The 17304-nt window shown below is 47.9% G+C and overlaps 1 protein-coding gene across 1 annotated transcript in view; it reads right to left on the bottom strand.

The window, feature by feature from the left end:
- LOC135909345 (BOS complex subunit NOMO1) overlaps positions 1–17304 on the bottom strand; it is a 96657-nt gene that overhangs the window by 26941 nt on the left and 52412 nt on the right. Inside the window, exon 6 of the mRNA XM_065441291.2 lies at positions 1994–2432. Within this exon, the coding sequence (XP_065297363.1) occupies positions 1994–2432 (439 nt within the window). The remainder of the gene's footprint in view (positions 1–1993; positions 2433–17304) is intronic.

The following is a 17304-nucleotide window of genomic DNA, read 5'->3' as shown; positions in this document are numbered from 1 at the left end:
TTGACAGTGCGTAGCTTTTAAGAATTCGTTTGCGGCATCTTTGGCAATGGCAATGTAGTTATTATTCATGCATTTGATACCTTGACAAATTTCATGAGGAGGTGGCCGAGCTGCAACGCGAGTGCCCCCGAATGAAATTTGTGGTTACGCCGCTGCCTGCAACACAAGTTTGTCAGCAATCAAGCATTCTCTTGAACAACCTGACTTAGCAATTAGATGGAAGGGTGCTTGACTGTGCCTCTTCTATAAGATCTTCTATCATATTCCAGAGCTAAAACATGAGCTTGTCACTGCTCCTTATAGATTTACTCCCGTACTGATCACAGCCTGAAAGTCAATGTGCCCAGTTGCGGCACAAGCCAGTACGCAAATGATTTCATAATGAAGACTGCCTCTGACTGGAACCGTCTCCCCGCCGCCTCCATTGCCAGCAATCCCGATGAGTCTTGATTCAAGATCGCCATTTCTACGTGCTAATCACTCCTATCTGCAACATCCTGGTGGCACTGAGAGTACTTAAGTTAATAAACAAATATATCATGCCTACAATTTTTTCTAGCTGCACGAATTTGTGCGATTGTGCCCATGCTGCCAACTGTTAAATAAGCATATGTATTTTAATAGTGAATTATGACCAAAAAAAAAAAACATCATAGAGAATTAGTATATGCTTAATATGCTAGTCACTACTTTTTCAGCCAACTAGTACACACATCTTATCTCTGTTACTCCACATTTTGAATCATGAATGGAGCACAGTGTGTTAGTGAACACCCAGTTACATTTATGACAGCTGATTGCAAAGCAACAGGTACATGTGGTAATGATTTTGTATTTGTGCGCTTTCACCAAGGCAATGTGGGCTCTGCCGATAGCATCATGTCATTCCTCTAAACAAAATGCTCTGCAAGAAACGGTCTAGAGACACAATTTTTGTTGGTCAGATTATACGATGCCCGGATGATACTGGTGGATGATGTTCTTACATGGTCCCAAGAAAGTCATATCATCAGAGTTCCACTGCATACAAGGGTGTGACATGTATGTGCAACGCAGCTCGCAAAGCAACTACAGCTGGGAAGAAGGAACAGCACCCTAGCAGCTACCAGGTATCTCACAATACTGGCTTGCTGGGGGCTGCATTGCAGTTGCGAGTGAGTACCCCATGTTCTGTGGCTTCCCTGTGGGATTCAAGATGCCACTCAATTGGTTGCGAAGGGCCATCGATATTGCCAGAAGAGCACTGCTGGCTTACTTTACCACTTGCCACTCATGTAGAAGCCCATGTAAGGACGGCGTTTTGTTTTTGAAACTCTGACGAGGCTTGGCTTGAAGGTTTCACTTGTAAATGACCAGAGAAGTTTGACAGAAATGACAGAAGCATGCAGATATTACCATAGAAATCATCTAATGATTCAGGGAGCACAAAATGCATGAAGATATCCTTGACAAACAAAAGATTAATTTCATAAGCCGAGCTGCACTTGCAACTTTTCTCTCATGCTAGCGTACTATTGCTATCATGCTCACTCGTAACTATTTCCAGTATAAGGCTACGTAAACACAATCATGACAACAAATAGAAAAATTTGAATGAAAATTTCTTTGACATTCGTCAGCATGACCGATTGAGGAATTAGAACTCTGGATGATTGGCTTTCTGTTGCATTTAAGTGAATAGGTGCCATAAAAATTGTTGTTGGTCTCTCTAACATGTGAAAAGGTTTGCTGCCAGCCAGTGTACCTTTGGGTGGCAAGTCGCTGTGGAAAGCTTTCTGCTAGCATGTCTACCCCAGGTGTCATTACTGACAATCGAGCGGAAGGCTACACATGCAGGCTAGACTGAAAGCTGTAGAAGCAATTCTCAAGTTGGGTCTAACCAGATGGCAATTACTGTTGTGCAAAATGGCTTTGTCTTTGCACATACAAGACCAAACAGTCAAGGCTCAGATTGTGTGCAAGGAGAATGCTCCAAACTGAATTGCACACCTACCTGAACGTCATACTTAGACTCGGAGTCGAGTGGCCCTACCAGGAATCGACCATTTGCATCAGATTCGGTCTCCACTTCAGGACGCTGGCCTGCCAGGTCACGAACCACGACCCGCACACCTCCCAGTGGTGGGTTCACACGACCATCCACAAAGAGGCCAATGCGCCCTTCAAAGCGGGCGGCTTCGTGTGCACAGTCGTTGCCTACAGAAATGCGTGACGTTGGTGGACTAAACAGCAAGCGCCTTGACCGTGGTACAAGTTCCACCGACACTGATGGTGCAAGCATCATGCTGAACCGGTACAGGAACTTGTCCCCAGCCTGTTTGACAGGTGCAGAAGGCACCACTCGGACAGGTGCAGAGGCTCCAGACAGCGTGGCCATCACAACAAGGTCAGTGACATTCTCCTCAGCAATCACGACGCCACCCACAGTGTGCCTGGAAAAAAAAATAACATAAAGAAGATGAGCTGGGTCCGTGTGATGTGATGAAACTCTGGCTTGTCTGCAGATGTGACCATTATGTGTTTCTGGCTCATTGTTTTCCCCCATGACTTACAGCGAATGGAATAACCATATTCACCATTAACATATGTAAGTGACACCACCTTTTTCAAAAGTGTCTCTGATGAACACATTGCTCTGACCTTACGCATTACATTTCTATAATAGTCAAATATGTTTGTTATACCTCTGTTGCCTTTCTAACATTCTGCTTAATTTTTGTTAATGTATTTGAAACTCCTCTCTGCATGTATACTATATCTCAAGCATACTACAAATATATCAGAAAATTCATTTCTCCGTCACGTGACTGCAGGCTTTTTCACAGACGAACACTTTCAAGGATCACTTTTAGTGTTCATTCACTGGATAAGCTAGCAGACAGGATTATTGTCACTTGATTGAGGTGTTGCAATAGCAGTTATGTCAGGCAAAAGTATCCCAGAAAGTGATCAGTCAAGAATGCGGCCTATGTTTTTATATTTTAGCAAATACATCTGAGAGCTTGGTATAATGCTACCAAAAGCTTACTTTGGCATTACCAGTCTATCCTCAAAGAAGATAGTACCTACCTAGCTTTTTGTGAAAAACTGTATACAGTCACCAACAGATAACTTGGACTCAAAGGGGATTGCTGAAATGTCCAAATAATCAAGAGTCTGAACTACCTGGTTTGCCCAAAAATAAGTGATTTATTCCAAAAGTGGCCAAGAAGGGTGTGTCATATTCAGGGATGGAAGCAGCAAAGGACGCTTTGGAGGACCTCTGAGAGCAGCAAATTTTGCATGTTGGCAAGCTTGGAGCATGAATTTTCCGTTTTAGAGCAGTAAACATGCGTGTTGGAGCAGCCTAATACAGATCAACATGAATGAAATGCAGGCACACATGTTGGTTGACTTTGCAGAACACTATTAGGTTACGGCAGACCAGTTCTGCGGAAGCCTGCAATGTGAGCAAAATTTAGGACAGGGAAAAGTTGTCATCAACATGACTCAAGAAACAAGGAAACCCATACAGGTTTCTCAGAAACCACCATTAGGTTACATACCAGATGAGCTAACTAAATGTGGTGAAGAAAGAAAGAAAAAATCTTGGGATTTTCGAAAACAGCAACCACTCTTTGTTCATAATCTTGTGTTACACTAGTCAACATTTTTTTTTCATCGGGAACAAGTAACTAATATTTTATTTTATAGAACTGTTGGCAGCTCAGTTTAGTGGAGGCAAGTAATACACGTTTTGACAGGTTGAGAATGGTAAGTCGAATGGCTTTATTCCAAAGTAAAAACAGGTTTGCCGAGTGACTGTGGCGGCGCCCCTGTCAGGCAGCTACCTCACTTCCAAGAAAGGGCAGGGAGCAATGACCCCCACGTGGAGGCCAGGCGAGGTAAGTGGATGTCCCAGAAGCAGGGACAATGTATAGTGACAGACGGTCGCTAGAAGGGCTCCTCCCCTAGAATGCCGAAGGCTTAGGTGTGAATGGTGGAAGGAATGAAGAGTTAATGTTCAAGATAGGCTAGTTTCATGTGGTCACAGGACATTGTCTCTTCTTTGCCACGTACATCAATCTTCAAGGTTTGTTTTCTCTGAAGACAAAACCACACGAAAAAGGCCTTCATAGGAAGGATTCAATGGTGCCTTGGTAGAGTGACACCGTAGAAAGATATGCATGGTTGTGTCCATTGTAGGGAAAGCAAACACAGGCTGCCCACGGGCACTACGTGGGGGTGTAGGTCGAAGCTGATCGAGCCAGGAATGTAGCCTCTCTTTAAGTGCTGCACGGCCGCTGGCGGAGTCCCTTGCTGTGTGCTAAAAAACTGGCCTGGAACACGGTTTGCTGACCTATAGAGCATCTAAACTGCGCTGACTCTGAGGTCATCCTTGACTGTTGTTCGCAGCCTAAGTAGTACTAGGAGTAGCCTTCCCATCCACTGCTGTCTGTCTAGCGTGGTGGACAACAATGCCTTCAGTTGTCAGTGGAGACATTTGACCATGCAGTTGCTCCGTGGATGGTAAGCCATGGCGTAATGAAGTCGCTTGCCCAGCAGTCTCGCCAGGGCAGAAAAAAGCTAGCTTTGGAATTGTTGGCCTCGGTCAGGAGTTATTCGTAAAGGACAACCATGCTGCAACACACACGTGGCAACAAATGCTTCTGCCACTGTTTTGGCTGCGATGTCTTGTAGAGGCATTGCCTCAGGCCACCCTGAGTACTGGTCGACGCATGTGAAGAGCTACCTGAAACCTTGGCAGGGCAGAAGAGGCCCTACCAAGTCTAAGTGCACGTGATCGAAATGGCCTTCTGGTGGTTGAAACAGCTGCACCACTGAACGCGTGTGCCGGGTCATTTTCACAGCTTGACAGGCTTGGCAGCTTTTTGCCCAGCTTAGAACATCTTTGTTGATCCCTGGCCAGATGAAGCAGTCTGTGATAAGCCTCTGTGTTGCTCTGATGCTGAGATGGCTTGGCCCGTGCAGTGAATCGAATACTAGCCGCTGCAACTGATGGGGCACAAATGGGCGAAGAGCTGCCTGTGATGTGTCGCACGTGACCAATGTTATGTACGCAAGCGGCACCTTCGCAAGCTGGAGCGATGAGTCTTCTTCCCACAGTTGGCACAATTAGAGGTCGTTTTGCTAGGCAGAGGCTAGAGCTTGGACATCCACAGGGCCAGCAGGAACAGCGCCGATCCGCGACAGTGCATCAGCTGCCTGACCTTCGGTCCCAGAGATATGCCGGATGTCAGTAGAAAATTCGGGGATAAAGCAAAGTTGCCGAAGTTCACGTTCTGGGTATGAGACACTGTACTTGAAAACAAAGGTTAACTGCTTGTGGTCGGTCAGAATGTAGAAGCTATAGCCTTTAAGAAAAAAAACGGAAATGCTTGACAGCGCAACAGATGGCTGACATCTCCCTCCCGAAGGTGCTGTAGCGAGCTTCTGTGGGTTCGACGCGCTCTGAGAAGAAACACAGCGGCCCCCAGTCTGTGCCATCTTGCTGCTGTAGTACTGCACCCACTGCTGTGGTTGATGCGTCTACCATAAGGCAAGTTGGGATGTCGGGCAACGGATGAATCAGCAACACTGCAGTCGCCAACTGCACTTTGGTCTCCTGGAAAGAGTGTTTGCACCCTGAAGACCAGTGGAAGGTAGGCATTTTTTGGAGTCGCGACACAGCAGGTCAATAAGCGGCTGAAGAAATTGTGCACAGGATGGTATGAAGCACCTGTGAAAATTTATGAGCACCAGAAACTCTTGCAGCTTTCGGAAGGAGGTTGGAGAGGGGAAGTCCTCAACTGCCCGCACCCGTGATTCCAATGGCTTCATGCCTTGGGGTGAAATGCGATGGCGGTGAAAATCTAGGGCTTCAACTCTGAAAATGCATTTCTGGGGCTTTAGGACCAGGCTGTTTTCATACAATCACTCGAATAGAAGGCGAAGATCTTTGTGCTCTTCATCTATGCGACTTGCAATGAGAATGTCGTCAAAGTAGACGAAAATGAATGGGTGTCCGCACATAACCTCATCCATGAGCCTTTGAAAAGTTTGTGCTGCATTCTTCAAACTACAAGGCATAAGGACAAACTCAAATAGGCCACATGGAGTAGTGTTTGCTGTCTTTGGAATGTCCCTGGGTTCGACAGGGATATGGTGGTATAGGCTCATCAAATCGATTTTGCTGTATATTTTGGTTCCCGCAAAACAAGCGCTAAAGTCATGCATGTGGGGAAGAGGATATTGATCCGGAGTAGTGACGGCATTTAAAGATCGGTAATCACTACAAGTGCCAGTCGCTACTGTCCTGCTTTGGAACTAGATGGAGAGGCGAAGACCAATTGCTGGAGGAAGGACGAATAACGCCGAGCTGAAGCATGTGTTTGAACTAATGGCGGGCAACTTCCAACCTTTGTCCAGCAAGCTTCTGTGGTCACGCGGCGATAGGTGGGCCGTTGGTGGTGATATGATACATCACCAGTTTTTAGCACCTTGAGACAGTTCCGTGAAAATTGGTCGTTTCGTCGCCATGCCAGTACTTTTTGTTTCGTGAACTCTGCAGGCACGGCAGGCTTCTTGTCCGCCATCCTGAATACAACTCAGAAGCGACTAGAACAAAGTGCTTGCACCACACACACACCGACAGGCAGAACAAAGTGCCACTACTGATGGAGCAGACATGCAAGCACAACAATCAGGAAGCATGGAGACACCTGCTTCCCCTGGTAACAGGTAGAAAACAAAACTTCTGGACTCCAAGCCGGCTGCCGGCACTGTAGCGCGCTCGTGGAGACAAGCGCAAGCATAGAGTTTCTAAATAAATACCCTAGAAGGAAATGTGGCACCAGTGTCTACGAGGGTTCTCCTGAGCATTGCCTCAACCTAGATGGGAATGATAGGAAGTACAGGCTTCGGATAGACTTTATTCTTTAGACTAGTGGCATTTGCTTGCGGCGTAGTACCCGAAACTACACTCAAATATTATCACGTAAAATCTAATTTTATTTCAGCAGTATCTTATATAATGTGCAACACATGACATAAACTTTGTATGACTTTGAGATCGAAGCATGGTTTACCCCCAGGGCATGCCAGGGTATGCATTCTTCTGCAATTCTGTTTTCGATTTAGCGCCAGAGAATAATTATTTATTTATTTTTACAACAGCAATAACAACCGTGCATGTACTTCTATAAAATACTCAACAAGTATTTATGGAAATAAAAAATTTTATATTGTGAGAAAGTGTTGCACCTTTGAGAGGAATGTTACAAGTGTCGTCTGCTACGACTCCTGCTCGCTGCGAATGTGATACTTTTCTTGCAGATGACAGGCCCTTGAGAACACTCTCACTCTTTCAAAAGGCTGCGTTGGCCGTCACGATTGCTGAACGTCTTCAAGTACTTTTAAGCACATCTGCTGCAGTGCTAGTGAAGATGCTTATGGCCTCCTACAAGTATGCTTCATTATATTTTATATTGACGGACCACTTCCGAAGCGTTACGGCGTGGCTTTGCAGTTAGCCATTTTACGACACTAGACTACAGTCAGGAAGCAGCAACCCTTCCTACCACAAGTAAGTTTGTGTTCTCAAAGTCCGAAAACACACACTTCAATGAGTACATAAAAGAGTAATGCATAATGAAGCCCTCAATAAAATTTGATTGTCAAGTCACTGGAAGTACAACTGTCTGTGTCTTGTATCAGTAGTGCCTTCCTTTTGCTCTTCATAAAGTACATAACGCTACAGCGCCAATCTAGTACACTTAACAAACCAAGGTCAAAATGGTCAAAACACGTTCTTTCAGCGTTTACGATGCCATCGCTTTCTCGTCAGGGCTTCGACACCACACCGCGACACACACATCGGCCCAGCCGCTGGCCTAGCGTGCTATTGCCACTTTGAGCAACAGAACAAAGGCAGAGAGCTTTGCGTCGCACTGTCCCACTGCAGGTTATAGCAATTGCGTTTGGAGTGAAACCAAAACTGACAAAAAATACTTGGACTAGTTCACCAGTCCACAGAACACGAACCTGTAGCCTGTACTTCCCATCATTCCCATGATGGTTGAACAATTGCAGCGCCAGATTTCCCTCTAGTTATACTAATACAAAACTCTATGGCCACAAGTGAGCGAGTTGCGAGAAAGAGTGAAGAGAGAGGTAGGGAGCAGGGTTGCAAGGATGGGTGGGAGGGCAATCTTGGAAGCCACAAGCCAACACTCATGGGCAGTGCGGGTCGGCAGGGAGAGGGTAGCTTGCTTGAGAGGGGCAAGAAAGGGGTAGTACACCTGTGAGGAGGCTTGGAAAAACAGCCCTCACACGCAGAGGGGTTGGAGGCTGTCGTTATCTCGCATCGCAGCGGCGCGTTTACGCCATGCATTTGCTGTTATCGATCAGCAGGGCTCAAAAACGTTTGTTGTACATGCGATTTTGTGCTATTGAAATAATTCATACATCTTAGACTACTTAACGTAACCACTTATAGTGCAGCACTGGCTACAATGCGGCCTTTTCTGACTCCCGTTTACCCTCCAATAGAACTCCATGTATACGCATACCAACTTACAGTGCAGCTGTGCGAGATGAAATACCGGTTATAATGCAGCTTCTGTGGGAAAATCTCACCAACAAGGCGTGGCAGAGAGCATGCTTCGCAACAAGGTGCACCGGACGACAGGAGGGGAGAGCAAGTGCAACGAGGGCAATGCAGAGGAGGAGGAGCATGAGGTGAGGAGCGAGCAAAAAAAGAAAAAGAAAGAAAAGAAGAAGAAAAAGAAAGTGGCAGTAATGCGATTCAGGTGCTTGGCCATTGCTTGGCTGCTTATCAGCAGTATGCTCTGTACTGAATGTGGCTTCAGTTTCTGTGCAGCCATCGCAATGAGTGTTGTTGTGATGCGGAGATATCAAGCGCCCGACCTTGACTGCTGTCAGTTTAAGCAGTGTTTCACAAATTTAGTTTGGCTATCAGGCTTTATGTGTACTTGTGAGCTTCCGCTCTTCCTACCAGTGTGCGCACATACGAACTTGGTAGGCGCGTGCAGGAGTTGGCGCGGCTGATCGCCCAAAAACCAAACTCCGCTTCGCACGTGCTGCTGACAGCTCAGACTGCGTGTGTGATTGCATGTGTAATCTCTATGTAATTGTCTACATGTACAAACATATCAAGGACAAGCTTCCCACAACGGCATGCCGCCCAATACCCCCACCAGCTAGGCCCAACCAAGATGCCTCGTCAGCGACCAAATTTGTGGTTTAGTGCCAAGTCAATGAAATGTGTTTTAGTGGCTGTATGACAGATGGAATATGGAGAAACCACCTTTATAACGAAAGTGAGGGCACGGGCAACACTCGAATGGCGGCAACTTGGTTCGCGGTCACTATGTTTTCGACACTGTACTGCGCCGGAAATTTCAGTCGGCGTCGTTTTTCTTTAAAAAACTTATTACTTTGTCTGCTTCATGCGAAGGCTGCGGGTACTTGGTCATTAACCTTTCAACGTTCGTTAATTTCAACAGGTGCAGAACTCCCAGTCACATGCTTGTGTGCGGCTGCTAGGTCTACATGTTTTCCACACGTGCAGCCTTTGAACAGTGTTGTTTCGATTATAGTGCAGTACCACCTATAGACCGTTTCATCGGGTGAGGAGGATAGCGCGCGCGGAGAGACTTTCCTCCTCTCTGGCTTGGGTGATCCGGCACGGCGCGGCTTGAAAGTATTGCTGTCACGTGCTGCGGAACAATTTCGAGATCTTTAAATGGTACTTAGTGAAATTTACGCCATGCCTGTTCATATAAGGTCATGAGGGAAGCCTTTCGGTGTATCGGTAACTACAGTAGGCGAAAATATCACTTGGGGGCGCGAAAATGTGACGCGTTTTATCAGCTTCGGTGTACGCACATTATCAATCGCTGTGTGTGTATGTGTTGTGAACTATTTTGCTTATATCGGTTTTAATTCAACAAAGAAAACCGGTGTCTCTGCATTAGCAGCATGAAATGGTAAATCTGCTCAATATCTGATCGCTTGGCGTAGGGAGTAAAACAAAGCATAAGAGCGAATCCTTGTGCACGGCCAACCTAAGGCAACCATGAACATCTAAGCGGCAGGCGCTATCGAATATTTGTGATGCACCGGCATCGTTCTCACCCATTTCAAGTCTAGTAGGCTTCAAATTACCATATGTCTACGCTAGCCTTCTTGCATGAGGCCGATGGCGCTGCTCAACAACGCGATAACTGCGGTTGGTGAACCAGCACGGTACATATGTAAGCTGTACGCTTCTGCATTGCCTTTTTGGCCTGCATACAGCCATAATATATAAGAGATTGCATAAAAAGAATGCGATGCCTATTTTTGAGGACAACATTTCTGTAATACGTGTGAGTGCCTCGTAGAGAATGGAACGAACACAACCGGAAAAAAAAAAATCGTTTATCATCCTCTTTCTTGCAAGAGAAAACGGGCTAATGCCACAATAGGGCCTCGCATAGTCACGCCGCAAAACGTTTATAAATCTATAACCGCTGATGCTGTATGCTTGGATTATGCAGTATATAGAACAAAGATGAATGTAATCCAGCACCTACCACTGCCAAGGACGCTCGCGCAGTTCATAAACAGTCCCTTTGCTGGACAAGCTTAATTCAGAATGTAAGGTATGCTGCTATTACTTGCCAAAACTATTTTATTCAGGGGCGGAAACCTCATCCATCGAACCAAGTAGTCACGCAATGTAACCTGCAGTGAACAGTTTGAACGCTTGTCAAAGTATAACATCACAGCTCATATCGTAGCAGAACGGTACCCACGCTCACGCTGTTACGATCGTCGTGTATGTTTCATGGATCCTAAATAGCAGCTTAGAAATTGAGGATAATACTGCAATAAGGTCACATTAGTGATGGGAACATTCAGAAACACACAACTGATCTCCGAGGCTGATTGTAGACTCGAATATGCGCGCACACATCGTGCTGCGTGTTCCATCCTCCTCAACGCCAGCAAAAATTCCGGCCATGACACCTTAAACCACTTCAGCACGTCTCACAGAACCGTTTACCACGTAGAAGACGCATGTCATACTAAACAGACCTCACGACCGCGAAAAAAACGCCTGAGCCTACCGCCGAGCGTATACCTGCCATGCAAAAGACCGCTTTCACCCAAGTCAGTATGGCGCTGCTCAGAGGCGGTGCCACTGCGCTCACAATATGGCGGCGCCTACGAAAAAACGGTCTATAGTGCGGATATTCATGATTCCGCTGACTTACACTACAAGCGGTTTATGCTGTATTTTGATGGTTGTGTGGGTTTTGTTCACATTATTACGATATCATCGAGCGATGCTCAAGAGACGAGCCGCCGAGAGAATGACGAAGTTGGTCGGTGCCCTTGGCACGAGCGAGTGTCAGCCTGGCTCCAGTGTAAATAGTGCGTAAATAGCATCTTTCGTCTGTGTCTTTCCACACGTAACATTTCTGGTGGAGGTCAGCGATCCCCGTCCTCACCACAGAACTCCGAAGTGGTCGGCACACCGAGCTTGTCACCATGCCTCCCGGTGACGAGCCCGCCTCTGCAACAGCTTCGGCTTGTCCGACTGCTCTAGTCGTCCGGATTGCCCCACATCGTGACCCAGGTGTGTTCTCTGGCCTGGAGGGACAGGATGTCGACGAATGGATCAAGCTCTATGAACACGCCAGTGCAAATAACAGGTGGGACCCAACGATTATGCTCGCCAATGTCATCTTTTATCTCGGCGGCACCCCACGTGTGTGGCACCAAACACATGATGAAGAAATAACCAGTTGGGACAGTTTCAAAGAAAAGCTACGGGAACTGTTCGGCAACCCCATTGAGCGCAAGGCTGCCACGAGAAAGGCTCTTGCGTCTCGTGTTCAGTTATCTACAGAGCCATACGTTTCCTACATCCTCGACGTCTTGGCTCTATGCCATAAAGCTGACGATAATATGTCCGAAGCAGATAAAGTGGCACATGTGCTAAAAAGCATCGCCAACGACGCTTTCAATTTGCTTGTTTTCGGCAACGTCTCGACTATCGACACCATTATAATAGAATACCGTCACCTTGAACAGGCTAAGAGCGGCCGTATCTCACACCACATTGCGCAGGTCAACCACGTCAGACCACCACCTGTGAAGACGTCACCCGTATTGTTCGCCACGAACTTGAGGCCGCCTGTTCGCCAGCCTTCTCCACGACGCCTCCCGATTCGCCAGCCACCACCATTGCAATGATTCAGGCCGTCGTCAGACAGGAATTTGAAAACATGGGTCTGAACACCGTGTGTTCCACGTCTCGACCCAGCGTTCCCCAGTTATCTAGAGGCCCTCCTCGTCCCCGGCACTCCTTTTCTGCCACATCTCGCTGCAACCCGTCCGAATTGCGCACCCCTGATGACAGGCCGATCTGCTTCCACTGCTGTCGCATCAGCCATGTCGCCTGTCACTGCCGCAACCGATGGCAACCACCTCCTCGGACATACGCCGCCGCTTATTCCCGCACCTTTGGACCTTCTGTCCCCTATACCAGCCGCCATGAATCCACTGCTACTGATGCTTCTGCTCCGAACCTTCGGTACAGCCGCTCGCCCTCACCTCGACGCCTTCAGTCTCGTTCGCCCCAACCCCGCCGCTTCTCTTCGCCACCTATCGCCTCCCGGACGGACAGAGCCGGAAAAATAGGTACGGCAGCTTCTAGAGGTGAAGCTGCGTTGTCGACCCTGCCCTCAAATCCTCTGCTCACGTTACCTACTAACCGAAACCTTCTTGACGTTGACGGCTATCCTGTCACCGCACTCATCAATTCAGGAGTACATCTTTCTATTATGAGTGCTGCCTTCCGACGATGACTGACCAAGCTCCTCACCCCAGTGTCGGCACGCGTCGTCCGCGCTGCGGAAGGCGGCACTGTGCCTATCATCAGCATGTGTACAGCACGTGTCAGCATCGCCGGCCGCCACACTCCTGTCCACTTCACCGTAATTGCTCATTGCCCCCACGACCTCACTCTCGGCCTCGATTTTCTCTCTGCCCATTCTGCTCTTATTGACTACTCTTCCAGTACCCTTCGCCTTGAGTTGTCGATGCTCGCAGAACCTTTTGACGCACCCCACTGCCGCTTACGCTCCACCGGCTTTCTTCGCCTGCTGCCAAAATCCATAGCCTACATTGAACTGCTGTCTTTCCCACCAGTTCCTGATGGAGAGTACCTCGTCACTCCTCTGCACGACGTCCCAATACAGTATGACGTCACCGTGCCTCACAGTATACTATTACTGCGAACCACACTCGCATGCCTGTCTGTCACTTTGGATTGGCAAAGCAAATTCTACCTGCAAATTCTCTTGCCTTGTCACCATTGATTGTCTCGGCAACCAATACATGGCAGCGTTACCCACCGATAGTTCTTGCGAGCTTAGAATGTCCCTAGCGCCATCCTCGGGCGTCGATCCCAACATAAAGAAAATGGTTGCGATGGACCTGTCCTCTACGCAGGCAGACCTTTGCGAAGTAGTATCGTCCTACCGCGATATTTTCGACTACGACGATCGCCCTTTAGGCCAGATGTTCGCGGTCAAACATCGGATTCTTACTGGCAATGCTGTGCCTATTCACCAACGACCGTATCGAGTTTCTGTGTCGGAATGCCAAGTAATTCAAGATGAGGTGAACAAAATGCTCGATAAAAGCATCATTGAGCCTTCATCGAGTCCCTGGGCGTCACCTGTAGTGTTCGTTAAAAAGAAGGACGGCACGTGGCACTTCTGTGTAGACTACCGTCATATGAACAGCATTACAAAGAAGGACGTCTACCCGCTCCCACGTATAGACGACGCCCTTGACTGCCTGCACGGTTCCAGCTATTTCTCGTCTATTGATCTTCGTTCGGGATATTGGCAGATTGCTGTTGATGATATGGACAGAGAAAATACTGCGTTCATCACACCTGATGGGCTATACCAATTTAATGTAATGCCATTAGGATTATGCAACGCCCTTGCCACCTTTGAGAGTATGATGGACTCCTTGCTCCAAGGTTTCAAATGGTCCACGTGTTTCTGCTACCTCGACGACGTCATCGTCTTCTCACCAATGTTCGACACTCACCTTGAGCGTCTCACAACTATACTTGATAAAAGAAGAGGCCTTAAAGAAGACAAGTCCACTTGTCGAAACGTTGGCTCCTGCATTCGCCTTGTTCACGTTTTGCTCAACTAATGGTCCACGTGCCTCTGCTACCTCAATGACATCATCGTCTTCTTGCCAACGTTCGACACTCACCTTGAGCGTCTCACAACTATACTTGATAAAAGATGGGGCCTTGAAGAAGACAAGTCCACTTTTCGAAACATTGGATCCTGCATTCATCTTTTCCACGTTTTGCTCAACTATACTTGATGTATTTCGAAAGGTGAAGCTGCAACTTGACTTGTCTAAATGTCGATTTGGCCACCAACAAATTACTCTTCTGGGCCATCTCGTTGATGCTTCCGGAGTACAGCCTGATCCCGACAAAACTCGCGCTGTCCAAGAGTTTCCGGTTACGAAGACAGCCGCAGACATTCAAAGTTTTGTAGGGCTGTGCTCGTACTTTCGTCGTTTTGTTCCAGATTTTGCGACAACTGCTAGGCCCCTAACTAATCTTTTGAAGAAAAGTGTACAATTCTCGTGGAGTACTACAGAAGCCGCCGCCTTCTCTTGTCTTGTCACTCTTCTAACCTCACCACCCATTCTCACCCACTTCGACATTGATGCCCCTACAGAACTACGTACAGATGCCAGCGGTCATGGCGTAGGTGCCGTCTTAGCCCAGCGTCAGCATGGCAAGCGCGTTATTGCTTATGCGAGCCGCCTCCTAGCACCATCAGAGTGCAACTATTCCATTACGAAACGCGAATGCCTTGGTGTTGTCTGGGTGCTTGCAAAGTTCCATTCTTACCTTTACGGTCGCCTTTTTTCCGTAGTCGCTGACCATCATGATCTCTGCTGGCTCTCATCGCTAAAAGATCCTACAGGCCGGCTTGGTCGATGGGCTTTGAGGCTACAGGAATGTTCATATCCCGTGGTGTAAAAGTCTGGCCGCCTGCACCAAGATGCTGACAGTTTGTCGCGTTACCCTGTTGACGACTTCGACTCCTCCAATATTGCCAGTGCTTCTTGCATATTCTCTGTATCCCAGCTACTTCATTTCGCCGACAAGCAACGCCGTGACGCCTACATCAGAGCACTCGTCGACTGTTTTGAACACTCTCCGGCCGATGATGCTCTACGCCTTTTTGTCCTCCACGACGGTACTCAGTACCGTCGTAACCTTCATCCGGATGGCTCTGAGTTTTTGCTTGTAATACCTAAACACCTCCGCTCCACCGTTATAGAAGAGCTTCATGCCGCACCAACGGCAGGACACCTCAGCATATCTCGAACCTATCACCGTGTATGTCACCGTTTTTTCTGGCCGGGCCTTGCCCGTTCAGTACGACGTTACGTCCCCGCTTGTGAACTTTGCCAACAATGCAAGAAGCCTTCCCAGCTCCCCGCTGGTTACCTGCAGCCGCTCGACATCCCTGCCGAGCCCTTCCATCGTGCAGCTTGGACCTTTTCGGCCCATTTCCGGAATCCACATCAGGAAACAAGTGGGTTGCAGTTGTGGCGGACTATGCGACCCACTATGCCGTAACCCGTGCTCTTCCGGCCAGTTGCACAACTGCTGTTGCGGACTTTCTCCTACATGATATTTTGATGCATGGTGCTCCGCATCAATTGCTTACAGACCGCGGCCGCACCTTTTTGGCCAAAGTCATTGACGACATCATGCGTGCCTGCTCAATACAGCATACATATACCAGCTCCTACCACCCCCAAACGAACGGCCTCACTGAGCGTTTGAACTGCATCCTTACAGACATGCTATCCAAATACGTTTCAGACAACCACCGTGACTGGGACCTGGCTCTACCTTACATTACCATTGCATACAACTCTTCCCATCTCGAAACTGCTGGCTTTCCCCCGTTTTACCTCATGTATGGCCGCGAACCGACGCTACCACTGGACACTGTGCTTCTGTCCGCCACAGCTTCAACAAGCGATTATGCCCGCGATGCAATTGCCCATGCTGACCATGCTCGCCAACTTGCGCGCACTCGTCTACAAGTGTCTCAAGACAAGCAGAAATAACGCTACGACCGCCGTCACCGTGATGCCCATTTTGTGCCCGGCGCCTTCGTGTTGCTTTGGTCACCATCTCGTAAAGTCGGCCTCTCTGAAGAACTGCTTTCCTGTTACACAGGCCCATATCCTGTGATACGCAAAGTGAACGATGTCACCTATGAAATCGTTCCAGCCACGCCCACTACGTCCTCCGCTGTGACAACCAGTGACTTTGTCCACGTTGCACGACTCAAGCCCTACAACTCTCCATGCACCTTGGATATTTAACAGCACCGTGACGGTGCTTTTGCTGCCGGGGGGTAATATTACGATATCATCAAGTGATGCTCAAGAGACGAGCCGCCGAGAGAACGACGAAGTTGGTCGGTGCACTTGGCACGAGCGAGTGTCAGCCTGGCTGCCTGGCTCCAGTGTAACTAGCATGTAAATAGCATCTTTCGCCTGTGTCTTTCCACACGTAACAATATTAAGAGAAAGTTCATCTTCAGTGGGGCCATTATTTGTGGGCTATGAAGTTAATTTGTGCACATTAAGTTAGTCACCTGGACAATGTTATTTGTTGCGTAAGCAATGTCTGCCTCTTTAGGTAATCGACCTGGACAGACTGAATTGCACTATGTGCCCCCATGCGATTAAAAAAAAAATGTTTGATGTAAACATTTGACAATTTTGTCCTAAGGGAGAAGCATTGACAGTGAAAGCAAGGTTTAGCATTGCACTTGGGTATTCCAACTATACACAGGTCTGAAGTGCGGGTGCAACATGGCTTGCAAAGTAACTACAGCTGGGTAGACTGAACAGCACCTTGGCAGCCACCAGGTATCTCACCACACTGGCGTGCTGAGCACCGCAATGCAGGTGTTGAACCTTGATGGTGCACAACGCGAGACCAACTGTTAGGGTTAGTCAATGCTCGGTGAAATAATGATCTAACATTGCCTTGATGCTCACAGCTCAGACAAGACTATACAGACAGCAAGTCAGCAGAAATGCTACTGTGCTTATAGTGTCCATGTGGACAACGCTCATGCCATCAGTGGAACGCCATCCTTGCTCTGCCACTGAAGCAGTAACTGAAGCGGTAGAGCATAGTGTTAACAGTGCACCCACTTCGCTCCATCG

This window comes from Dermacentor albipictus, chromosome 1 (assembly GCF_038994185.2).
Source record: "Dermacentor albipictus isolate Rhodes 1998 colony chromosome 1, USDA_Dalb.pri_finalv2, whole genome shotgun sequence".
Lineage (NCBI taxonomy): Eukaryota > Metazoa > Arthropoda > Arachnida > Ixodida > Ixodidae > Dermacentor > Dermacentor albipictus.
This window is presented reverse-complemented; position numbering and strand designations above follow the sequence as displayed.